General features: G+C 41.2%; 1 protein-coding gene across 1 annotated transcript; it reads left to right on the top strand.

The window, feature by feature from the left end:
- Window positions 1-17881: 17881 nt before the first annotated feature.
- TIGD2 (tigger transposable element derived 2) lies at window positions 17882-21273 on the top strand. The gene is made up of 2 exons (XM_069485511.1): window positions 17882-18215; window positions 18403-21273. Exon 2 carries the CDS (start codon window positions 19339-19341, stop codon window positions 20914-20916), a length of 1578 nt encoding a protein of 525 aa, XP_069341612.1. The 5' UTR covers window positions 17882-18215; window positions 18403-19338; the 3' UTR covers window positions 20917-21273.
- The last annotated feature ends 6259 nt before the right edge of the window (window positions 21274-27532 follow it).

Below are 27532 nucleotides of genomic sequence, written 5' to 3'. Positions count from 1 at the left end.
GCTGACTAATACTACATGCGCAGTGTCACTTGCCCCAGCGTTAAAGCATTTAAATTGTACAAATAACAAAGGAATAGTACAGTCACACCTGAAGGAGAGCAGGTGGGTGGAAAAGGGAAAAGCAAAATCAGCTCCCAGTTCAATACTTCCCTTCAAACCTGCTATTCCTTGTGTATCTGCAGCTAACCAGCACCACGTGCCGCAGAGCCAAGACACCAAATCATGTTAAGCAAACCACAGGACGTGACTGAGGGACAGAGTACATTTCATTTCTATTTATGCAGGTAAAACATTGTGCAGACTCTATTTCCACAAGGCAGAATAACACAATCCAAACACCATAACATGGAATGGAGTTGGGAGAATGGAAATAATGTCCACTCAAAAAGAAAAAAAACATTTCTACTTCTATCTTTATGTAGATTTTATCACACATGCTTCCCATTCACCCGTTAGAAATCTGGGCCGATTACTAAAGAACATTATCATAATAGAAACTTTTCTAAAATTTGTCTTTTTTTTTTTTTTTCCCAGATAATACAAGTATTGTAGGTCCGTCATGAAAAATAAAACCTAAAGTTTAGGTCACCTATATAGGCCCATCACCCAACATCACTCAATCAGTATTTTTGCCGACACCGGGTCAGGCGTCATGCTGTATGTTGTACAGGCCCTGATATGAAAGTCGTGGTGCCTTCTCTCAGGAACAGTCCAACGGAGGAAGGGAAGTAAAAATAAATAACCCTTTACGATTATTCCGTGCAGATAATGAGGTTCAGGACACGCTACCCGAAAATATGTCACTTTGGCGTATTGAGTAATTTAAGCTAAAGGAATCTGAGAAAACTGCAGAGGCAGGAAGTCCACTCTCAGCTTCTCCCACCTTTCTTTCCTGAAGCAAGCAGGTCACAGAATTTAGGAAGGATGTTCTCAATTCCCCCTGAAGCATGTCCTAAGACCCTGATGTGAGACGTGTCCTCCCGATATGAAAGGGACATCCTGATCTCTGAAAATGAAGGGTCACAGAGAAGAATCTGAACAAACAGGCCTTGATCAACTTCCTCCAGTTTATTACTATTAGATTAGACCCCCTTTTCCTATCATATAATATTTCTCCACGACTGTCCACTCTTTGTTAAACCTAGCACAAAAATACGCAGATTTAACCATTTCTTTGGGTCTTTATTTTCTCATGATGGCTCCCCTGTCCCATAAAATTTATTAAATAACTTTGTATGCTTTTCTTTCATTTATCTGTCTTTTGTTATATGAGCCTCAGCCATGAACTCAGGATGGGTCTTTCTCCCCTACATGGGTGTGCCATTAAAGAAGCAAAGATAATAAAAGAACAAGGACCCCAACAACACTTAACATATCTGTTTCCGGTATATTTTCTATGCTTGTTAAAAAATATAATTTAGATCTACTTTATGATAATTTTATGTCCCAATTTTTTTCACTTAACATTGTATCAGAGGCATGCTTCCACGTTGTAACACTATAAACAAATTAAATCACGAGTAATATTACATTTTGTACATATACCAGTTTCCTTAGTCATTCTCCCATTTGTAGACATTTACACAGTTTCTTATTTTTATATGTATGTGACCACAAGTAATGCTTTGCCCTCATTCTGACTATTTTCTAATAAAGATTCCTGAAAGCGAAACTTCTGGATCACAAAGGATATGAACGTGTGCTAAGGCTCCTGACATACACTGGCTCAGGCAGTTTATATTTTATGACTCAACTTTCCCAAATTTGAATATTTTATAAAATATATCCTAATTTAATAAGTGAAAATGATTTCTCATTTTTTTAAAATCGATATTTTTTATTATCAGTAAAATTAAAGATTAAAAAATCCTCATTAGCCATTTGTATTTTCTGTTCTATGAACTGTCTTTGATCCACTTTTTTTTTCTGTTTATCAGTGGGAGTCTATCAGTTGAAGTCTCTTTTGTAAGGTATTAAATCAAAGTAAATCTGGCCTGAGAAAGCCTCTGTTCTCGCGTACCTGGGTTCTTATGTATGAACTGCAACCTCATTTAGTACTGAAACAAGCTAAAAACCTGAACTAGAAGTGTGCTTCCCGTAACAATAGCTGAGGTTCAGCCAATCACAGCAGCCGTACCTCAACTACTCACAGGCAGCCAACTGTGCAAACCGAGTTCAAATAAGGAAAATGCCAGGCTGTAACCAATCCAGCTGTTCATGCACCTCACCTTCTGTTGTCTGTATGTCACTTTCCTTTTTCTGCCCATAAATCTTATCCGATCTGTGGCAGTCCTAGAGTCTCTCTAAATCTTTTCTGATTCCGGGAGCTGCTTGATTCCTGAATTTTTTTTTTTTTTTCTTGCTCAATTAAATTCTGTTAAATTTAGTTTTTCCAAAGTTTTTCTTTTAATAGATTTGGTGTCGGAAGTGAGGATCGGAAGTAAAACTCCAGCGGCCCCTAGGAACACCAGGCAACCAGGTGAGGGACCTGTGGAGCCAGCTGGGCTCATTGCTCTTTTGTCTATAACGAGAAGTCACGGGTGAATTTTCTCTTGCATTCCATTCTCCACCAATTTGTGTCCTGAGCTCTCCAAGTTTATTTGAGCAATATTTAGACTGGACTGGGTCCAGGATCAGATTGGATTTGATAATTAACTCTACTGGATTCGGTTACAGGTCTTGAACCCCAGGTAGATACCTTTTTGATAATGTACTGTCTTAATCCAAGGAGTCTGGAACTCTAGATAATTTTATGTCTAAAACGTATGGTCCCAGAATGTATACATTTTCAGAAAAGTGGGTTCTCCTTACCAGTGACAATGTAGAATTAAGATGGCCACAATGGAGAAGTTTTAATTTAGATAAAGCTGTTTATTTGTGAGGCATATCAGGAAAAAGAGGATCAAAAACCCCACAAAAACAGTGGGATACATACTATAATTGGTATGTGAGGCAACTAAAAGACTAAGTAAATAAAAAATTGCCTCCTTAAAAGATTCTTTGCAAAAAGCAAATGAAAAGCTTAAGCAACCAATGAAGGACATGCAAGAGGACTCTACTCTCACGGAACTAACTTCAACTGTTCCTTCTCCTTATCCAACTTTACCTAAGTACTCTGAGTCCACTAACTTTTTGCTAAATTATTGTCTTACCCAGAAGATGATGAAAACAGAAGTTAGATAGATGCCTGACAAAGTAGGTAAGACCTTCTGATCAGCCAGGCCTTCCTGCTGTAACCACCTTTACTCCATGGTCTAAAACAGCTTAGAGCCACTGTAAGGGACTTCCCTAAGCAAGGGAAAATCCTCAAACATTTACTGGGGAATTTAGAATTCCCACAGTGTTGCGCCCAACCGGATTCCTATGCCTGCTGCCCAGGAGGAAGCCAACAGGCTGAGTCAGCAGGCTTTTACAAGGCAGAGTCTTTCTGCCTGATAGTGCTAAGCGGGAGATAGGAGAAATTTCTCAAATCCGTCTTCCTGAGAATTTGGAAGACAGGGTTTTTAAGGGTAGTTTGACAGGCCAGGGATGAGGCCATTGTGTTTGCTCATTGGGGCAAAATTATAGGAGTGTAGAAATCATCTTCTTGTGTTGTTTCAGTCCCTGGGGTCACAATTCCAGTTGAGTAGGTTTCTTGGTATGGGCCGCTAGTCCATTGGGTGGGTCAACCAATGCACTGCAATGCGGGCCCTGAAAGATATCTTAAAAACTACCTTTAGGTTTCAAAAAGGTGATGTTATGTATGGATAAAGTTAAGAATCTTTATGGACAGCAGCTGCATGGCTCCAGAGTGGCAATTATAGATAAACAAGCAGGGGGACAGTTACTGGTTATTATCATAATTTTTAGCTAGGCCCTTACCATAGTTCTCGCCTTGCACCCTGTTACTGATTTGTGAAAAAGGCAGCTTCAGTAGGAGCTTACGATCTAGGATTCCCTGACCTTTACCAGTTTATTCGCATGATATTGGGGTATGGTGAAGCTCAGAAACAGACAGATGGTAGCAGAGGAATGAGACAAACCAGGGGATATTAAGGACCCTTCTAAAACCTAAACAGAAAGGCTAAACGAAGCTAGAAAAACTGCTGAAAACTTTTAGATTCAATTTATAAGATTTATTCATAAAAAAACGTATGGGTCCATAATATAACCTTACAGACCAAAAAAACAAGAAGGATGAACGGTTTCAGATTACAGAACTGGCTCAGAAACACTGGGAAACATTCTGGGCTCAACATACAGCAAGGAGTATCTCCCACAGGGACTGAAACAGCATTGACTGCTCTATTTATAAATAGATTCCATCCTGAACTTAGCCGTCTAATTAAAAAACACAAACCAGGACGAGAATTTACAGATATGACTGAATTGGTGGTTTCAGCTGAACAACGAGCAAGAAAAAACCCAAAAGGCCAAAAAGCTTAGTCTCTCCACACTTACAACAGCTACTGATACCAAAGGCATCTTCTCATTTTTATTTAAATCACAACCAAGAGGTCCTTCAACAAGAAATTCTTTACCCCAAAGCATCTGCTTTCATTGCCGACAACCAGAACACTGGAAAAGACATTGTCCGCTTTTCTATCAGTCCATGGGACTGTGTCACCATTAGAGGGAGCCCAAGATTAACTCTGCCATCCTAATCAACACTGATGACAACAGTGGTTGATTCTCCAGTAAACTGTTCCCCACGATACCCGTAAACAAACATGGAGAAACAAGTTAAAATGAATGTGGAATCTTGTACAATCCTGGTGGATACCAGCGGCACCTTATCTATTAATACCATATAAACTCAACTTTAATAAGCCAAGGAATCCCTCAGAGTAAAAGGTCATTTCTGTGGTGGGGTTTTGATTCGAGTTCCAGCAGTTCCCATATCTGAACCTGTCCAATTGACCTTAGGGTCATTTTCAGAAAAACATATTTTTATTATGTGATACTGCTCCAGTAAACTTGCTAGGGCAATACTTACTTTCAAAGACAAAAGGGCATATGAAATTCTCAAGAGAATAATCTTAACATTTCCTGACTCTCTTGAACCAGAACTACGATGCTCTCCACAGGCAGAAATTGGGAAGATCGAAATTCAGGCCCATAATACCCCCTGACCTATCTATATACCTGAATATTTATGGGCCTCTTCCTCACCTGATATGGGAAGGATTAAAAGTGTGGAACCTATAAAAGTCCAAATAGGTCTTTATAAACCTGTGGTCCCCAACCCCTGATCTGTGGCCTGTTAGGGACTGGCTGCAGAGCTCCACCCACCCCCACCCCATTGCCGGTAGAAAAATTGTCTTCCACGAAACTTAGGAAAGGGGGGGGGGCACACCCAGCAGGAGATGAGCAGTAGGTGAGCAAGGGAAGCTGCTTAAGATTCATCTGTATTTACAGCCCTCCCTGCCCTTCCGTGGAAAAACTGTCTTCCATGAAACCGGGAAACCGGTCCCTGGAGCCAAAAGCCTGGGGACCGCTGTTCTAAACCTTTCCCTAAATCACCTCACTATCTACTAAAACCTGAAGCAATTCAAGGGCTCTCACCAATAGCAGAAGATTTAATTAACCAAGAATTTATAAGTAGTTCTCTGTACCAGTCCTTGAAATACTCCAGTCCTGTCAGTTAAAAAACCAAATGTATAAGGCTGCAGATTTATTCAAGATTTACAAGCAATTGGCTGGGCGCGGTGGCTCACGCCTGTAATCCTAGCACTCTGGGAGGCCGAGGCGGGTGGATTGCTCAAGGTCAGGAGTTCGAGACCAGCCTGAGCGAGACCCCGTCTCTACTAAAAATAGAAAGACATTATATGGACAACTAAAAATCTATATAGAAAAAATTAGCTGGGCATAGTGGCGCATGCCTGTAGTCCCAGCTACTCGGGAGGCTGAGGCAGTAGGATCGCTTAAGCCGAGGAGTCTGAGGTTGCTGTGAGCTAAGCTGACGCCACGGCACTCACTCTAGCCTGGGCAACAAAGTGAGACTCTGTCTCAACAAAAAAAAAAAAAAAAAAATTTACAAGCAATTAATAAAACTGTAATAGCAAGATTTCCTGTAGTTCCCAAATGCTAATACTTTATTACCTAATAAAGCACCTGCTGATTCAAAGTGGTTCATGGTAACAGACCTCTGCTCAGCCTTCTTTAGCATTCCAGTGCATAAAGAGTCGACACTTGATTGCTTTTACTTGGAAAAAAAAAGAAAAAAGAAAGAAAAAAAGAAATTGGCAAAGTTAACTGAGTCAATTGGGTTGCCTTGGCCAAAGGTATCACCGTTGGCTTTAATGGAAATCAGATCTACTCCCACTGAAAAACGTAAGTTGATCTGTTGTGAAATAGTCAACTGGAAGACCAATGCCTCTGATAAGAGATCCTCATGCATCTTGTACCCCCCTGAACTCTGATACGACTAAATACTTCAACGCTTTAATGCACTATGCTAAAGTATACTTTCACCAGGGAAAGGAAGCTTTTCATGATCAACCAGTTGAGGACAATCAAAGCCTTTACAGTCTAGACCCTGAAGATTGGGTCTTCTGGAAATTGTATCAGAGGAAGACTACACTCGAACCCCTTTGGAAGGGACCATGCCAAGTTTATCTCACTATCCACACTGCAGTGAGGCTCCAGGGCCTCAAAGCTTGGGTCCACATCTTACAACTCAAAAGGACCCCTTCAGACTCTTGGAACTGTACACTCGTTGGAGACTCTAAGGTAAAGCTAACCAGAGAAATTTCTTCCCAGAAGCAGACAGCATCCTAGACATGCACAGCTTTCCCAAAATTACAGATGGAGCCTTTTCTGCCATCATGAAAGCCTTATGCTTTGTAATTTCTTTTCTTATTTCCTGTTGTCCTAATCCTTTCCTTTTGCCAACATGAAAATCCATGGGATGATAATCAGTAGATGACTTTAGCTCAAGCTTATGCTCTAGCACAAAACTACAGCAATTGTTGGGTTTGTGCACTAATGCCAAAAACAAACAAACAAACAAACAACAACAACAAAAAAAAAAAAACCAGAAAACAATTCTGATATCAGTGCCTCTCCATGTTCCCAATGAGAATCATCCCGAGACTCCAAAGGAAGAGTGAAAAGCTACCTGTGATATTCTAAACATCATTGCTGCTATAATGGGGCCACAAAAAAGTAAATTTTCCACTGGAGCTTGTTCAGAAGCTGTGCATATTTAAGGGTAAACAAATTTAACCCTAATCAAACACAACTAGGTGACCCTCTTTTCCAACCCCCAAGGATCTATATGGGTCTGTGGAGAATTTGCTTACTCTGTTCCGCCTCCTCACTGGTTCAGATCTTGCTATTTGGTCTGGCTCACTCCTTGCTTTCGAATAGCAGCCCCTGAAAGTTGCCACAGTAGCTCCTGTGATCAGAGGCCAAAACAGTCAACCAAAATGAGCTAGTTTCTACTAAGATTCCAGCGAGGTTTTGGAGGCTTACTCTTGGTGGTAGTGGGGTACTGGTAGTATGGAATTTAAAGCTAATCTATAAATTGGGAAAAATCTTAGATTTTATAGTCAGACCTCCCAGGGTTTCAGATTAGGTAGAAGCCACTCTCTGAAAAACGTGGATAACATATGCATTCAACAAAAACACTTAATGGAACATCATGCAGCTTTAGATCTTTTTGCTCAAGTTGGGGTCCTATGTTTGTACTGAAGAAAACTGAATGTTGCACCCATGTCCCCCTGATTTTGTTACTACAGAAAGCTTAATTAAAAAGGTGGCCAATACTGCTGTTTCCTTAAGACACTGCCGCAAAATACATTAAGGAATTTTCTCAAGAGAAAAAAAACACATGATATGTTTATGGAAACAACTAACAATTGGTTTGCAGGCATCCTAAATGGTGGCTAGGAGGCTTTGGTTTTCCAAGGTTTTCTCATCTTCTATATCTGTATCTTCTGTAATAGTAGGTCCCTAGGTTATGATGACTTGAGTTACCAGGCTAACAACAAAAATGATACCTCTTTAAATTGGACAAAGTATGGTCCTTAATTGCCATCACATTCCGAATAAGGACTATGACCCATTAGACTCCAATACTGCTGCACTGCCAGTAGTGCTCGAACCTTGAACTAATTGATTTGGTTCAGTTGTTTCATGAGGACTCTTGTTAAGGAGTACACTTTGGTCTTTTGATATTATCCTCTTGGTAGTCATCTTAACAGTCCCCTTGGAGTACTGTATCCTCTCAAGTCCTAAATGTTTTTTGTATGCAGCCATCCATTCAGTATTGAGTGGTCTCCTTTCAACTCTATCTGCGAGGACACAAAGAATTATGCAACTGGTGTGGCGTTGTGACTTGTGAATTCCATACCGAGGCCAAATAACTCATTTACAATGGTGACAGAGAGTGACATCAGTGTCCAAAGTTTTGGCCAATCTCTCAAAATGAGAGGTTGACCAAAAGGGGAAATTGTTAAATCAAACTAAATTTCACTTGAGAAAGCCTCTGTACTCATGCTTGAGTTCTTACAATAGAATCACAACCTAACTTAGTATACAAACAAGCTGCAAACCTATCCTTGTTTGACCATGATATGATCTTGTATCTAGAAAACCCTTAAGACTCCATCACTGAATTTTCCTAAAAGTAATTTACCACCCCCCCCCCAAATCATCCACACTTCCCCATCTCCCTTTCCCCCAAGAAGAAGTGTACATAACCATATGGACCCCCTTGGCTGGTGGGGTAATCAATCACTCTGATTCTTCCCCCTGTGCATGTTAATAAATTTGTGTGCCATTTCTTCTATCAATCTGCCTTTTGTCAGCTGATTTTCAGTGAATCTTCAGAGGGCAAAGGGGAAGTTGTCCTTTTCCCCCTACACAGTTAACTGTTTAATAACAATATTTCACATTACTATTGCTACAACAGCTTATTAAAGACATTAATTGCTGCTAAATCTCTATTTTATAACAATGTTTATTACCCTTCCTTGGGATACAGAAAAACTCCTAGTGGCCAAGCAATTACCTATTTCAGCTTGTGATAAAACAATTTCCTAGTCATGCATATCAAGTCCCAAATAATGCAAAAGGAAGGGAATCCTTCAAGTCAAAAAGTGGAAGGGAGGAAGGAAAAGGCCTCACCACTACATGTGAAAGATCCATCAGAAAAAAATCTAACAGCTTTTGCGACTGTAGCAATGATAAATTAACTAAAATCACCTACTGGTAAAACAAACAAAAAACAAACTTAGAAACAAACACGGTTAGTACTATGATGTTGTTGTATAAAGAACTAAGCCTGTTTTGCTTCTTTTTAACACTGTTGGAGACAAAACTACCAACTGAAAGGAGAAAAATTTTAAAGTCCCAGGAGCTTCAAATTGATGGATTTAATAATCCCATAAACTTCTAACCACAGCGATCATGTAATCAGCACATCAATTTTGGCACACTGTTGATAGGAACTTTCTAAGTTGTTAACTCATTCCACTACTATATGCCCAAAGGAAAAGAACACAACGTGGAAGGGAAAGAGGAAAAAACAAATTTGTGAATACTACAAGCTTAAATGTAGAGAGGAAAGGGCAGGGAAAATAAACATATATAACAAAGGAGGAAAAAAATATGAAAATTCAAGAAAAAAAGAGACAGTTCACATCTATCATTACTTTTCAGAATTGAGGTGTTAGGGCTTAGGTCAATTGAGAGATACAAGAAATACAAATAAAAGAAATGGCAGAGTTAGGCCCCTCTCTCCAATTTTTATTATTTTTTAACATGATACAAAGTAGAACAAAGATAATAAAATATATTTCAAACATATTTCCGAAAGGATGACTATTTGAAGACTTTCAATTGCATTATACCCACATTTTATCTCTTTACTATCCCCTTCAGATAATTTTAGACAGGCTAAAAGTCTGCCCAAAACACAGTATATATAATGTGATGTGATTTGGGATGAAAGCAGAGGAAAAAAAATGTACACCTATTTTGGATCAGTAAGAATTTTTCAATGGCCAATCCTGAGGTGGTTTGATGAATCCTCTTATAGTATAACCAGATATATATAATCCCCTCTTGCAAATACTCTATAGTATCATTATGTGTGAATTAATCTGGCCTTTCTCAGTTTTGTTTTACTTATCTGTATCTCCTTTCAAAAATCTCCTTATTTTAGGAGATTGAGAGAATGTATTTCTTTCTAGTCAAAAAATCTAGGAAAATTATAAAATCATAGGTAGTATTCACTTAGTGCTTATGTTTTGAACACTCTGCAAAGCAACTTACATATACCATTTCAGTTCATCCTAAAACCAAAACCATACAAAATCAGTATGATTTTTATTCCTATTTTCCAGATATGAAAGATGTTATATAACCAGACAGAAGTTCCATGGCTGGTATGTCACAGTCAGAAATACAAACGAAAGACTGTGTTTCAGAAACCCATAAAAGGTTTATCACTAAGATGTACTGCCTGCGAATCATTTAATTTTACAGTTTATCCTATGCTTCCAAACCATGGTTGAGATAATTGTAACATAAAGAGAATTACAACTAAAACATAAAACAGAACTCAATCAATGGATAGTAAAAGTACTAGAAACTCAACATGAATTAGTTATAGCAAGCAAACACAAAAATTAAGCTCACAGATTTATGGAAGTCAATGCTAAAATGGACATATCTAGTTCCTGTGTCAGATAAAAGTCAGATTTCATCTGGAAATATTTTTTCCCTGACATTAAACATAGCCAGGATTTATCACAAGAATCCTTAAGTAAAGTGACAGAGTATATCCTGAGTAGTATCTTCAATATCAGTTGGGCTAAAGGCACAGACACTTCTCAGAAGGTTTTTTCCTAGGCTTCCCCTCTGGGAAGCCAGTATGGGAAGGAGAATGTAACATTTAACAATGTAAATATTACAACCCAAGTAACAACTGGGCAAAGGATCTCAGTATTTCTCAAAAAAAGATATGCAAATGGTTAATAAGCACATAACATGATGCTCAACACATCATTAGCTGTCAGGGAAATGCAAGTCAAAACCACACTGATATACTATTTCACACCCACTGGGATGACTATAATCAAAAAGACAGATAATCACACGTGTTGGTGAGGATGTAGGAAAACTGGAACCCACATACACTGTTTGTGAAAGTGTAAAATGGTCTAGCTGCTTTAGAAAATAGTACCTCAAAGGGTTAAATGTAGAATTAACATATGCTTAAGCAATTCTAATCCCAGTTATATCCAAGAGAAATGAAGATATCCACACAAAAATTTGTACATGGATGTTCATAACCAAACAGTGGAAATCACCTCAAATGTCCATCAACTAATGAAAGGACAAATAAAATGCCGTATATCCATATAATGGAACATTATTCAGCAGTAAAAGGAAACGATATACTGATACATGCTCCAACATGATGAATCTTGAAAACGTTATGCTAAGTGAAGGCAGGCAGACACAAAAGCACAAATACTGTATGATTCCATTTACACGAAATGTCTAGTGCAGAGGCAGAAAGTAGGTTAAGTAGTTGCCAAGGCAGGGAGGGCGGGGTTGGGGGCAATGGTGTATTACTGTTAAAGGTGCAGAATTTCTTTCTGAGCGAAGAAAAGCTGTCTAAAATTGATTGAAGCAAAGTTTGAGAAACACTATCTTGAGGCACTGAAGGGATTATTTTATGTATAAGCATTGAAGTCAGGTGTTTACAAAGTCTTGCACCATATAACAACATCTGGGTCAACAACAGACTGCCTAGAACCCCAATTTCAGATATAGGTGGTCCCATAAGATTATAATACCATATTTTTACTGTACCTTTTCTACGTTTAGATATGTTTAGACACACAAGTACTTACCATTGTGTTATAATTGCCTACAGTATTCAGGACAGTAACATGCTGTACGGGTGTGCTGCCTAGGAGCAATAGGCTACACTCTACAGCCTACCAGGTGTAATAGTAGGCTATACCATCTGGGTTTGTCTAAGTACACATTATGATGTTCACACGACAATGAAATCATCAAAGGACATGTTTCTCAGGGCACATCTCCATTGGTAAGCAATGCATAATTGTAATTGGCTTTCTCAAACATAAGAGAATCTCACTAAGGTAAAATTACATCATAATACACCTAACCAGATGAACTAGGGAGAGCTTCAAGCCTGAGTGAGTTCATCTATCAATCACTGTTAAACTTTTTTGGATCATGAATCCTTTGAGAATGTGTTGAAAACGATGAACAATTTAGGCATGGTACTATTACTCTATGGAACCTAAATAACTTCATAGAATATTGACATCAGACGAGGCCTCTCCATGACTGTGGTGAAACAAGACAAAAAACAAGATCCTATCATAATCCTGCCTGAATAGAAATTTAACAAGGGGGGAGGAGGGAAATACTGCGCAACCACAAAAATAGCCAAACATCCCCCACTCCTACCTCACAGGAATGACTACTTCTTCTCCAGTGACAGCTCTGGCCTTTGTTCCCCTAGCTTCCTAGATAAAAATTACGATACTCAATACCCAAATTGCTCCTGCTTTCTGACAGCACCCAATCTAGAATGGATTCTTGAATCTTCCCTAAAATCTTAGCCAAGTCCAAACCCTATAAGCCCCTCCTCATTGCCTCTTAGTGAGACATTCATTGTTTTCTAAGGTGTGGATCTCTCTTGCTGCAGCAGTAAGCCCAATTTCAGATACAGGTGTGATCCTGGTGGTATCTGGCTGAGAATCAAAATATAATATTTATAATACATAATTGGTAAGAGCATAAAAATGCATGTATATTATGGCTGTTCTTTTTTTAACAAAGTGTATACATGTATAGAATAGTTACATTGGCATAAGAAAGACAATGGATACACATTAAAATGTTGAATAGCTATTTATAAATGTTGGTATTATTTTCCTTTTTGCTTTCCTGTATTTCACATTTTCCTTCAAAGATTGTGTACAATTTAATAAGAAGAAGGGAGGGAGGAGAAAAATTCCCTCCCAAAAGACCATGTTACGAGAGAGGAATTTTCTATTCTAACAGTTGTCAGTCATCCAAGGTTTTCAAACTTTAGCATGATAGAATCACTTGGGATGCTCGCTGAAAATAGAGATTCCTGGGCCTCATCCCTGGAGCGAGCAGGGAATCTATATATTGAACTCCAGGTGATTCTGACCCACAGGGCCTGAGGAGCAACCTTGAGAAATTGAGAGACGTGGCTTTGGGGACAAACTAGAACGTGAAGGACGGACAGATTTACAGAGGAAAGAGAAGACTTCTCGGGCTAAATGAAAAGCATGAATAGCCTGAAAGCATGTGCTGAGAAGGGGAGAATGAGGAGTCTGCCGCACAACCAGCTCTCAGTCAACCTGATGTGACCAACCTAGCAGAACTGAGGGCTCCTCTAAAGCACAGCTGAAAATTGGGTAAGCTTGGGAAGGTAAAGAGGGCGTATATATTTCATTCAAGCTTCCCACCCATGTGTCTGACACCAATCAGCCAACTCACTGGTTTCTTCAATTTATATCTAAATGTTTTTCAGGAAGCAAGTCTAACTTTTCCTTAACATTTCCACCAATAATTTTCATTTTTTTGACCCCACTAAATCTTTTCTACCCTCCTACCAAAGATTTTCTTTTATCTTTGCCTATGTTTTCAGCCATCTGAAAACCTACCACCGGCCCACTAGGAAACGTAGAAAACAAAATTAAGTTTAAAAGTCCCCCCACTGGGCATCTCTATAACTAACTCACTGTCTTTCAATATCCTAAGTTACCAACTTTTTAATAAAGATATGGGATTTTCCAATGATTAGTGTGGCCTTTCACTTGTATCCAGAAATTTTCAAGTGGAAAAGTGTTCCTACCTTTAACTATTCAAAAGGATATTTTTTATATTAAAAATGAATAATAGGGGCTCTTGTTTATAATACAAAGTAAAATAACTTTAGAGATGAAAGAAACTTCAAAGAAAAAGCTTTCATTTTACTGATGAGAACCGTTTCACATCCTGTTTTCCCTAAAGCATACACACGTACACACACTTTAAAGAAAAATAAATTTTATCTTAGCTGGAAAATTCCCCTCAATATTTTTATGTCCCTTAAAGTAGGTGACAGTAAATGGTTTTTGTGCATTTTCAGAAAACTCACACTTCAATGAGCCAAATGAACATTGCCGCAGACTTAAAGTGTGTTCATGACTAGAATGCCTTTTTGGTAGGTTAGTGTTAAATATTCCATTTTAGTAAATGACAACTTTATGCAGGAATAATCAAAATATGCTTTTTTTTTCATGTCTTTGAGTTAAACACTTTTATTGCAATAGTGTGGGCAGAGCATGGAGCCTTAAAGCCAGATGGATCTGGGCTCAAATCCGTTTGGCCACCTATATTTGGTAGATTCATAGGCTTTTTAGTCTTTGTTTTCCTGCACATAAAACAGAGGTAACATCTACCTCATAGTACTGTTATAAGGATTAAGAGAGTTACATATACGTACAAGGAAAGAAATACTGGTGACAGAACTCTCCAAGGAATGCAATGTCTTTTGATTAGAGAATAAACCACAGTAAATGGTAACGGCAGTTAGAAAAACGGTAAAGAATACAAAATTGTATAATAGAGTAAAAAAAAAAAATGTTAGGTTTTCACAAGCAGCTGAGAGGGAGGGAGAGAAAAGAGAAGGGATCCCAAGATAGAAAAATGTTGGGGAGAGAAGAGAGAGAATGGTAGCAAGATGGAGGGAGGCTGTGACTCAAAAAGAAGAACTAACGAAGTTTCCTATGGCCAAACAGGCTCTTAACAAGGATGCCGAGGTATAGTATGAACTGTGTTTGGTCTTTGTCTCCAGTTCTTGTCACAGAGCTCCTGAGACCCTTGGACTATCCTGAATGTTAGAGTGTCTTTGTTACTCATAATGAGCCCCTCGGGATTATACCTGAATTTCTGCTAATGAGGTGACTTAGGGTGAAGTCCCTAGAGAGCCTCAGCATGGGGCTGGTCCCTGGAAAGACCAAGTGGTTAGAAGGTTGGAACTTTCTGGCCCATCCTCTTACCTCTGGCACAGCGAGTGGACTGGAGATTAGGCACCATAAAAATTCTTGAACGACAAATTTGATGAGCTTGTGTTGATGAACACATCGAAGAGCAGGGCAGGTGGCAAGCCCAGAGAGGGCATGGAAGCCCCGAGCCTCCCAACCCCCACACCTTGCCCTATGCATCTCTTCCATTTGGCCGTTCCGGGGTTATATCCTTTATAATAAACCAGGACATGTAAGCAAAGTGTTTTCCCTGAGCTCTGTGAGCCATCCTAGCAAATTAATGGAACCCAACGAGTGGGTCATAGAAACCCCAATTTGTAGCTAGGCGGTCAGAAGTATAGATGGCATCCTACTTGCGATTGGATGCTACTTCCCAAAGAGGGAAGGCAGTCTGTAGGACCTGAGCCCTTAACCTGTAGGATCTGAAACTATCTCCAGGTGGACAGCATCAGAATTGAATTGGACCCAGCTGGTATCCAATGGAGACTTGCTTGGTGAGTGGGGGTGGTGGGGACCCACACATCTGGTCAGAGAAGTGCTCTGTGTTGAGATTATAGCAGGAGAGAAACAGTGTGTGTCTCCTTAGATGCCCAACATTCTAACTTTTTGTACCTATCTTTTTTTAAAAACAAGACTTTGTTTTTTAGAGCAGTTTTAGGTTCACAGCAAAACTGAGTGGAAGATGGCTTCCCCACGTGCCTGCTGCTCTCACACCTGCAAAGCCTTTGGCATTATCAACACCCCCCAACATGGTACATTTGTTACAATTGATGAACCGACGCTGAAACATCATTACCACCCAGCTGCCACCATGCACATTAGGCTTCACTGTTGGTGTTGTACATTCATTCTGTACATGTGGACAAATGTATAATCACACGTGTCCACCACCACGATAGCATCATACAGAGCAGTTTCACCACCCTAAGAATCTACCCTTAACATTCTAAGAACCGCCCCCCCCCCCACTACTCTGCCACAATCAGCAAGCCCCTCCGCATAGCAAAAAGGAGAAAGTTGACCAGGTGAAACTTTTGCGTAAAGACACAACTGCCTTGAGTAAAGTCTGCTAAATACAATTGCCTTGCGTGAAGTGGTGTTTCGGGAGAATCAAACGTGGGCTGTATCCAGATTTAAATGTATACAGGTGATGAAAAGAAAAACAGCTGGAAGACATAAAACACCAACAAGGTGGAGAATTCAGGAGAAACAGAGAAACCTGGGAGAACCTGGGAGCGGTATCTGGGAGAAAATTAAACCCTAGACGTATTGGGGAAGGGAAATAAGCAGCAGGATTTATATTTAAGTGTCATGGGGCAGAGTGACCTGGAGGGCGAAGGGAAAGGCCAGGCAGCTTATAGGATATGTGCTTAAGGGCCGCCTCATTTCCACACGGGTGACAGTCCGTAAAAGTCAGCGCTCTTCCATCAGATACGAGTGTTTCATGCCCCTTACAAATATCACGCAAAAGAAGAAAACTTTTAAAAGTGATCTAAACCTGCCATGAAGCTGTACCCTATCCCAAATAGCCCACCAGGACCGCCAGACACGGACTGGTCACTGGGAGCTACAGGGGGGCGCGGAGGAGGGGAAGGTCCACCTTTGGGGAAAGCAGGTGCTCGCCAAAAGCCACCCCCGACCTCACAATAACTAGATTAAAGAATTTCTGCCGTGGCCGATAGCGAAAGGCTGCGATTTTGGGGAAAGCAACTGAGCAGTTTTGGCGGCGGAGTCGAAAGGCTTGAAATGAACATTTTTCCTGCAGTCAGCTCGGCGCGACTTCCGTCTCCGAGTTTCTGAGATTCTAGTACGTTACTAATTACTACGTGACTCCGGGTTAACGGAAAGGTTAGACGCACGTTCAGATGTTAGAGAAGCTTAACTGGCGACTTTTGCATCTTTTTAAGTGTCATGATACACGCGCGGCCGAAAGGCGAGCTGAGCGCGTGTGCTCAGTAAACAGGTGCTGCAGGACGAAGGTGCAGCCGCTCCCTTCTTGGGGACGGTTCTGCAGGTGTCTCCGTTGGACACAAATAAAGGGCGTCTTTGTCAAACTGCAATTCCCGCACTACGACCGAGAAGCAGTGGGCGGCAAGGGGCGGCAGGGAATTCACGACGGAGCCACCCACAGGTTCGCGCGTCTCCCTGGCACTGTCGGTTTTGCAAAGGGTCCGTGTCTACAGAGATCGGGACTGAAATCCTGGAGCTTCAGCACCCGGGGAGCGGAGACCCGACACCCCGCCTGGCCGCCGCGCCCCAACCACCCTCGGTTTGCTCGGCTGGGCGTCGCAGCGCGGGGACCCCAGCTCCTTCCCCGAACCCCGTCCCCACGCCGGCAGCCGCGTCCGCTGCGCCCACCGTACCTCATGATGCTCGCTCCGGCGCGTTCTGCCCGGGCGGGCGCGGCGCTCCGGGGAGAGGGCGCCGGGAGGGGCGGCGGCAGCGGTGGCAGCTCCGGTTTGTAAACACGCTCCACGTGCCCTCGCCCTGCCCCATTCGCAGCCCGCTCCCGCGCCCGTCGATGCGCGGCTTTCTGATCAGCCCTCGGAGGGTGCGATTTTTACTCCCTCCGAGGGAGAAGGAAGCGTCCTCCGCAGAGCCGGGCCAGCAGGTATTAAAAAAAAAAAAAAAAAAAAAAAAAGCCAAGACAAGGCGAGCTTATATCGCCCCCTGCCGGCTGGCGAGGCACGCCGCGGCCCGGAGCCGCCCGGCTATTAGCGGAACCCACACGGCGTCCAAAGACGCCGCCGCGGCCAGGCCCCGCCCCCGGGCCGCGCGCGCCCGCCCGCGCAGGCCCCGCCTTCCAGCCGGGACAACGTTCCTGCGGGGGCGCGCGCGTGCTCTCTAATCCCCCGCCTTCCGGCTCCGGCGCCCGTCGCCGCTGCCGCCGCCGCGCCACCAGTGTCAGCCTCCCTCGGGAGACTCCATTTGCTCTTGGTGCGGTCTGGGCGCCGTGCAAGCGGGCGGAGAGCGATGCCCCCGGCCGGCGGACTGGCGGTCCCCGCGCCAAGCGACCGCTCGCTCGCTCGCTGGCTGCGGCGGTGACACCCTGGTCGCCCGCGTCCTCGGCGGAATCCGGGCTCCCTCCGCGGGAGGAAAGACGTCCCGCGCTCTGGAGCTCGCCCAGCGGGGAGAGGCCCTCGCTAACACAGCTTCCCTGTGACCTCTTAATTTCAGGAGGTAGGCTATTGAGGTCCCTCTGTCACCCCAGATAATGCCTAGGAGCATTATTGTCGTATTTAACTATCTATCATCACATTACTAGGAGGCGATAATTTTCTCAACATAGTTGCAGGATAGATGTGGGTAATGCCACAGATCCTGATATTGAATTGAAAAAAAAAATGTTTTTGGTATTTTTCTTTAGGTTTCGGAGGCTCCGAGTCTCTATACGGCCCCCACAGGAACTACTTCTGTTGGCCCATCGAGGATCATCTTTCACCAGGATTATTATAACATCATCTTCACGGAGCCTTGCACCCCATAGCCTCTACGTTGGGTCCTAATCTCCACCAATGAAGTTTTTTGATGCTTTGTTTAACAATGTGACATCACCTCTTGTCCACCTTCCTCCTTTGCAGTTGCCAAATGGATTAGGTATAAGTGGCCTTAAAGTTCCGAGTTTTCTGCCTGTCCACTTTCACCTTGCTGGCACCGCTCCCTTCTGTCCAGCTCACCTTGCCTTAATTGCCTATGATTTCCATAAGCACTCATTTGCGTAACATGTAGCAGCCCTTGCCTGGAGAGACGGCGTTCGGCATTCCGTACAATCCATTGCTTGACAAAGACCACATAGTCAGGGGGTGAGCTTTCCCATTTTATTTTCCTGTATGTCAAGTTTGCAAGTCCTTTCTTGACTAAAACTATTTGTTCCTTAGCACATTTCCCAAAATAACTTCCCCTTGTCTTAGGGGCTTGATCAAAGACCCTTACCTACAATGATGGCAAGAATTGAGCGTGCCAATAGTACTGTTTTAGAGATCTTGCTAGTATAGTATTGATTCAAATTCTAACCTCCAGTGAGATTGCAATTCATGAAAAGACCTTAAACTAAGTAAGGAGGAAGAAAGGTAGAAGATAAGGTTAATTGGAGATAGGGCTTATTGTAGGAACTTTGTAAGTTTTAAAAGAGCAAGTGAAAGGATTCATGTCGACTTTGTCTGGAAATTGACCATCACACTATCCATCTAGGTCCTAGGAGTGAGAGGAAGGAGGAATCTTAAGACCTCTTTTTCTATTCCCTTTGTGTTCAAATCTCAGTTGTTAATTATCTTGTAATTGCCTAAAATATTATACACTTAAAATGTTGGGGAAACGTAAGCGTGTGGTGTTGACAATTAAGGAGAAGCTTGACATTATTAAGAAACTTGAGGAAGGCATCTCTTTCAAAAAACTGTCTGTGGTGTATGGAATTGGTGAATCCACCGTTCGTGATATTAAAAAGAACAAAGAAAGGATTATAAACTATGCAAACAGTTCAGATCCTACTAGTGGGGTTTCCAAACGTAAATCTATGAAGTCATCAACATATGAGGAACTCGATAGAGTGATGATAGAGTGGTTTAACCAACAGAAAACAAATGGGATTCCAGTGTCTGGAACGATTTGTGCAAAACAAGCCAAGTTCTTTTTTGATGCTTTGGGGATGGAAGGCGATTTTAACGCATCCTCTGGCTGGCTAACTCGGTTTAAGCGGCGCCATGGTATTCCAAAGGCCGCTGGTAAAGGAACGAAATTAAAAGGAGATGAAGCTGCTGCCAGTGAATTTTGTGGGAACTTTCAGGAATTTGTTGAGAGAGAGAATCTACAACCAGAGCAAATTTATGGTGCTGATCAAACTGGATTGTTCTGGAAATGTCTACCATCAAGGACATTAGCTCTTGAAACTGAGCAAAGTACTTCTGGGTATAAGTCAAGCAGAGAGAGAATCATTATTATGTGCTGTGCAAATGCCACAGGTTTACACAAACTTAATCTTTGTGTTGTGGGGAAGGCAAAAAAACCTCGTGCATTCAAAGAAACTGACCTTTCAAACCTTCCTGTCACTTATTTCAGTCAAAAAAGTGCATGGATAGAACAATCTGTTTTCAGACAGTGGTTTGAAAAATACTTTGTGCCACAGGTACAGAAGCATTTGAAATCCAAGGGGCTTCTAGAAAAAGCAGTGCTGCTTTTAGATTTCCCACCAGCACATCCAAATGAAGAAATGCTGAGTTCAGATGATGGCAGAATAATTGTGAAATATTTGCCACCAAATGTCACAAGTTTAATTCAACCTATGAGCCAGGGAGTTCTAGCCACTGTAAAAAGATACTACCGAGCAGGACTTCTCCAGAAATACATGGATGAAGGAATAGACCCAAAAATGTTTTGGAAGAACTTGACAGTGTTGGATGCAATTTATGAAGTATCAAGAGCTTGGAACATGGTAAAATCCAGTACCATAACCAAAGCTTGGAAAAAACTTTTCCCTGGCATTGAAGAAAATTCAGGTATGAACATCGATGATGGAGCCATTTTAGCAGCTAATTTAGCAACAGTTTTACAGAATACAGAAGAATGTGAACATGTTGACATTGAGAATATTGATCAGTGGTTTGACTCTCAAAGTAATGACTCAAGCTGTCAGGTGCTAACTGACAGTGAAAGTGCTGGGGACCAGGCCAAGGCTGTTGAGCAAAAGCCTTCCAGCAAGACTAGAAAAACAGACCTGAATCCAGAGAAGCATATTAGCCATAAAGCTGCACTTGAATGGACTGAAAATTTACTGGATTATCTAGAACAACAAGATGACATGCTTTTGTCAGATAAATTGGTATTAAGGAGGCTTCGGACCATAATAAGAAGAAAACAGAAGATCCAAAATTACAAAAGTCATTGATAGGGCTCCTTGAGTGTTTCAATGTATTTGCATCTTTGTGACTGTATCTGCAGTGAAACTTACTTGAAGTCCTATGGATTCCAAGGCCAAATACATTTTATAAATGATTTTAGGATTAGATGCCATTTTGGATTGCGTAAATTACAGCTCTTTAATGTTGACTCTAGTCATTGAGCATTGACATGTAATTGGTCTGTCTACTGTTTCTAATCTGTATTATACTAATTAGATCATAAGGTACCTGAAGTCAGGGATCTTGTGTCTGTTTTGTGCCTGAATTTTAATATGTCTAATAAAGCGCCATGCACATTATAGGCACTCAATAAATCTTACTTAAATGGAATTTTTATGACTTTTAACTTCAGTTTCCAAATTGAAATATGCTGGGGGTAAGTTTCTATTTCCACAACTTTCCCACTGCTAGAAATCCTCAAGGAGCTCAGCAAAGATTGTGCTTGAAGTATTTCACTGTGACTGCAGAGAACTGAAGAGAAATAGTCTTGAGGCTTAAATAGGGCATTTCTGTACTAACAGTATTTGGGCGATCAGCACTTCAGATTGGTCATCTCTGAGCATAGTGAGGGAAGAGAAATAATAAGGTTAAAATGTCCCCAGAGAAAGTGTTTGCACTTCACTTTTATTCATCTGACAATTGGATGAATTCCTTCATAGTGTGGAAAGAATGCCATTCCTTTTCCAGGAAAATATATTTCCGTTCCCAAACCCTTGCAATTAGAAGAAGTGAGGATTCAATTTTATTATCTGTTATTTTGATTGTTTAGTGATGTCAGCAGTTTTTCTCAGTAATAAGCTATGTGACATTCACGTAACACTTTAAAGCTTACGAAGTATGTCATTTGCTTTCAAATAGCATATCTTTCTGTGAAAACCAATACTGAGAATATAAGCATACATGTAATTTGTGGAACCAGCACATGGACAGTGAATGAACATTAAGTAGAACGTGGAAGAGGCACTACAGAAGAGCCCAGCTGCGTGACCGTGGGCGAGTTACTTAACCCCCATCTGTAAACTAGGAATAATACCTGCCTCAGAGTTTTTGTGAGGAATAAATGAATTAGCATATGGATTTGAAGTAATAGGGGCCTAGAACAGGGCCTAGCTCAGAATAACACCGTTAGCTACTGTTATTGCACTGCAGAAATTATGCGTTTCAGAAGTATGCTGATCAGATCCAGTGTGTTACTGATGCTGCTGCATTAGGAAAACCCTGCCAAGGGAAGTGAGATAAAAGAGGTACAGGTAATTAGTTTCAGCTGAAACAAAATGATGATTTCTTTCAATGAAAACTAAAGAGTTAATCTAATTTAGAAGCATTTACTGACCATCAGCTGGTAGGCATTGTGAGGCATGCAGGCGTGTTTAAGACATCTTAGGTTGAATATAATAGGAAATGGGAATGAAATTGTAATTTCTTTGCTCCAGGCTTGTTAGCACATTGCTGATAATATAAATAGATGTTGGCTTTGTTCATAGAAGAAAATCTGTATTACTAATATTGACGTAATTCATCAAAGTACTAAAATACCTTTAAAGTAGATGAGATAGCAGTAAAGCAGGACACTTGAAATATTTTATCAAACTAAAGTAATACAGAAGCAGTAGAAAATCAGAGCTAAAGAAATGTCACAAGAGGCACTGGTTGTAGTAATTAGGCCCAGCCATCCATACAGAGCTTCATTGTCATTTGACTTGAGGAGACTTTATAGCCCCTATCTGACAGTTTTCTTTCATGAGGCCATCATTAGCACTCAGTTCTGCCTTTTGAGCTGAGGCTTTGGATTCAAGAATGGCTTTTCCAGAAGGTTTCTAAGAACATGCTTTCTTTGGGAGAATTCATACACCATTATTAACACATCTTCCTCAGTTTACACAATTATTTCACCACCTAACTGACAGGCTTGAGGAAATGGAACTCTGCAGATAGGTCCTGAGGCCATTTGGCTTCCTGGAGACCTAGGCATTTTGAAACTTGATAGTGGTAATGACATTTGAATACAGCTTTGCATTTTCACAATGCTGTTTGCTAACAAAAACTTCTCAAAGGTCAATCATGTCATTGAAATGGTTTAATCTTGTGTTTTATCATAAATGCTAATATAAATTGTGCATTCTAATTCTATAATTCATTGAAATAAAATATTTCCCCCCTTCCAGATATTGTAATATATTAGATCCTCTAGGAAGATACATTGTGCTTATCTTGGTTAATCATATGCCCCTTACCCGTGCCCTAGTTTGAAAAGCTCAGACACATGTACTTTCATTTCACTTTGCACACCTTAAAGAAGATATCCACAAATTCTGATTACTGGTTACTATTTATAAAAGTGGGTATTTTTTAGAGGAGAAACTAACAGAACTCAGACCAAATGGTAACTAAGAGTATGCTTTTATTAAAAATTGCATAGTGGGACTATTTACTATTTCATAATTCAGTATCAGATTAATAAAGGGATTGATTAGAAAACTTTGGGTGCAAAATAAATATAATAGATTTGGCAGGGCCCAGATCAGAATCCACAGTCAATTCAAGCAGGGTTATAGTATTATAATAGCTATTTTTGTTTTCAGTCTTCAGACTGAGCTGTGCAGTCACTTCATCAGGAATTTTCTGGAGTTAGGAAGGATCATGGTGGACTAAATAGCACAGCTGACATAAAGCAGGACACAGCTACTCAAGTCACAGGCTCAGATACTTTTCCTCCTGTGCTATGGCCAAAGCCACACAACCAAAATGCTGGAAATCAAAGCAAAAACCTGTACTCCAAATTTAGTCCTGTTCAGGAGAGCTGTGTTCACTTACTACCTTGATAGTTTCACAAAGTTGACCTTTTCTTAAATATATACATTACCTATACCCTAAGCAATAATATCTGCAAAATCATACGTCTCGTATGCCAATTGTGATCTCAAGTTCAAATAAACATAAAACAGTTTTTTTTTGAAAAACAAAACTTGCCCAACTATAACCTAAAATCATCTTGCATACCTCATCTGTGCACTTTAGAAGCACCAGCCAAGCAGAAGCAGTAGGGTTGTTGAAGGTTAACAGACTGGAATGCAAACATGAGCTTCTTCACTCTTCCCCTAGATAACCTTGGTGTTAGGTTCTGAGCCCAGAGGGAAACTCACAAAGCCTCATGTGTAGCAAAATGCTGTTTATTTTGAGCATCTGGGTGCAGATGGGTGGAGACCAAAAGACCTTCCACGCGAGAAAAGGCGACGGTGGGTTTTATAGGAGGTTTGGATGGAGGTTGGGATGGAAGTTTGGGGAGGGTGAATTTTTTTTTTCGGAACATGAACTGGTTCCGCAACCGCCTGTGCTCAGTAGATTTACAACCTCCGGAGCCTGCAAACTCCTGCGGCTATTGTTTCACGGGCTTTATGATCACAAAGTTTTCCATTAACCACATTCCGTCCTATACATACTTTCCGGGTTCCCACCCTAAGCAAAGCTAACACATGGCAGCTTTCTGGACTTCTCTGAACTTCAGTTTTTTCACATGCGAGAGGGTGGGAGGTTAAACAGTCACAGTCCAGACATTCATAAACACCAGGTATTAAGCAATCCCACGGCTGTTCATTGAGAACTCCTGGTCTCCAGGCTTGTCCTGGAGAATGAGTCATAGCCCTTCTGTCACGGTGACTCTGTGCAGACCCCCAGGAGGCCCGGGCACTCACCCATCTCTGGGAATGCTGGCTGGGGCATGTGCATAGGCTGGTGGGCATCGCTGAGTTCCCCAGGCCCTTAGGACTACAGCTGTCAATATCCACAGGGGCCCAGCAGTCAAAACAAAACAGAACATGTGGGGCCTGCTCTAGCCACAGTCTGAGATAACTGGGCTCAGAGAGCAACAGGTTTTTCCAAGCAGCTGAAGGCAGACTTGTACACTGTAAACAGAAATGCAAACTGCCGATGCAAATGCAAAGGGGAAACCGGAAGAGCAGATTTGGACCAAGATACGAAGCAGCAGCGGTACCAGCGCCAGCAGCATGGTCCACCCTCCACCTGGTGAGTCTAGTTTGCCCAGCAACATGTGGTTTATACCTGCCATCCCGGGGTAAGTATTAGGGTGGTTCCAGGTGGGAATTCAAAAAGTATGTGTGCGATGGAATGCGTTTAATAGAAAACTGAGGAGTCTGGAGAGTCCCGGGGGTTGTAAACCCGACAGACAGCTGCAGCGGGCATTCCTATCCCCCCACCCCACAGGGACAGAACCACCCTCCTCCCTTATCTCTGTGGGATCAGACTGATGCAGGTGTCCCAGAAACTGGTTGTTTAAAAAAAAAAAAAAATTATTGTAGCGGCTGTTCTGGCTCAGGTACTCATTCCCGCCTAAGAAACCATCTATAAAACCCAAAGCTTTCCCCTCCCTCAGTGTGGACGCTTTTTCACCTCCACCCATCTCTACCCAGATGCCCCAAATAAACACATTTTGATACACGTGAGGCTTCGTGTGTCTCTCTCTTGGCTCTGGACCTAACAAGGATTATAGTGCCCCTTTCACTCTCAGTTTAGAAGGGAAATTAGACAGGGTCCCTACCAATGAAGGTATTAAAGGCCAGAGAAGGAATGTGATCTGCCCAAGGTCACACAGTCACCAGGGGCCAAGAAAGGAGCCTTCAGGCCATGATCCCAATCCCACTTCCTCCTGGGCTTGGCACACACCGAGGACGAGGTGCATTGGTGTGGTGGAGGGCTGTGGCGTGGGCCCAGGCACCTATAGGGGTCTGGACTTGCCTGGCAAGTATGCCTGTGCCCAGGGGTGTGTGACATTGAACAGCAAATAAAAAAACAGCATGACAGGTCCAGAGAAAGAATGCAGAAGAAGGGGAAACACTTATATGTCTGTGCCTTTAACAACATTTTATTTTTGGCATTTTGAGCCAAGAGCCCCATATTTTCATTTTGCATTGGGCTCTGCAAATTAAGTAGCCAACCCCGCCTACCACATCCCAAATTCAGGGATTACAAATCTCAATATACATAACTACAGGGGTAGAGGGGAATCGATATGGGTATATGGCCTTTTTAGTACTGGGAGCGATACATTTGCAGGGTGGTGATAATTGTTCTTGTACATTGCATTTGCAGGCTGCCTCAGGTTTTTTAAAAATAAATTCCCATCCAGCAAGTGAAGACCTAAGAGCTCCCACTTCAGTCCAGCATAGCCACACTGTACGCTGGCCTAGGAACATTCACAGCAACCTCCAATTCAGGTCTGAGTAAGAAAGAGGGAGTCTGGGAGCAGCCAAGTAGACAGTGAGCTAGACGAAGACGTTCTGTGTACCCATTCAATCAACAAATAAATACCATACTCGGATCGCTCTGTGCTGGGGGGAGAGAGGATACATCCTATGAACATTTCTATGAAAGTTCAGAGTAAGAGCATGCCAGTGGCAGTGATATTCTTTGTGAAACAGAGGCAACCTGTAGAAAATATGCACTTGTCTTCAGTAAGATGTGAAAATATATGGACTCTATGAAACAGGACCAACGATACAGATTTGACAGTCCACGATGGTGAGTGAACCAAAATGAGCAATTTTCCAGGAAAGTAAAATAGAATTTCAGATTTAAAGTCTTCCTTGGAGATCGTAAAGAGCAAGATAAACACTGTAAAATATTAAATCAGTAATTTTCATGATAAACTCCAGACTTTCCCAGAATGCAGATGATAAGGCCAAAGAATGAAAGTGATGAGATGAAAGAAAGTAAAGCCCCAAACTCTAAATTTACAATAATCAAAATTTAATTCTATCATATGCTTGAGCTGAAAATAAGGATAGGTACCTGGGTTACTGAGTGCTGATTACTGAATAGCAGGAAGTATTAATGGGGATAGATTGTACATTTAAAACTATCAGGAAAGCTCAAAAAGCATCCAGTCAGAAAAAGTTATGCACACACATAATCAGTTTGTCTTCAGGTTTTCTTTGTAGCTCAAAGTGCTATAAGAAATGACCAATCTATGTAGATTTTAAGAGAGAAGAGTTGTAAGCAAATGATTTTCTACCCACTCAGGTTGTTTATTCTTGTGCAAAGACAGCAAAAACGATCATTGTCTTATGCAAGAGTTCAGCAATTTACCATATCACCCATGAAAACTTACCTCAAATTAAAAAAAAAAAATCAAAGATAAATGAACTCCAGCATTTCAAAATTGAAAACACAAGAAGATTCTGTTAGCCTTCTTGTCAAAGAATTGGCAGTTAGCTTTGCAATCACTTAAATATAGATGTCTAATTAAAGATACTCTACGGTTAAAAATGAGATATAAAATAAAAAAATTTAAAATGTAAACTATGAAGATATGAAATAAGAAAAATAGTTTTGAAAAGAAAAGCTCTAAAAATATAAGGCATGATGAAACTTTAGCAATACTGTCTCAGTATAGAAATCCCAGATTAGATTAATAAAGACACAGAATGGACTGAGAAAAACATGATAATGTTGTTAAAAAACACAGGGAGAGTGAAAAACATCTAATACTTCAGGAATAAGTTGAACGAAAGCAACCTATATAATCTTTACAAGAAACATACCTGAAAAGGCATTTTAACAAAGAACAAAAACCGAAAGTTAGGAATG

The sequence above is a fragment of the Eulemur rufifrons genome, chromosome 13 (genome assembly GCF_041146395.1).
Source record: "Eulemur rufifrons isolate Redbay chromosome 13, OSU_ERuf_1, whole genome shotgun sequence".
Lineage (NCBI taxonomy): Eukaryota > Metazoa > Chordata > Mammalia > Primates > Lemuridae > Eulemur > Eulemur rufifrons.
This window is presented reverse-complemented; position numbering and strand designations above follow the sequence as displayed.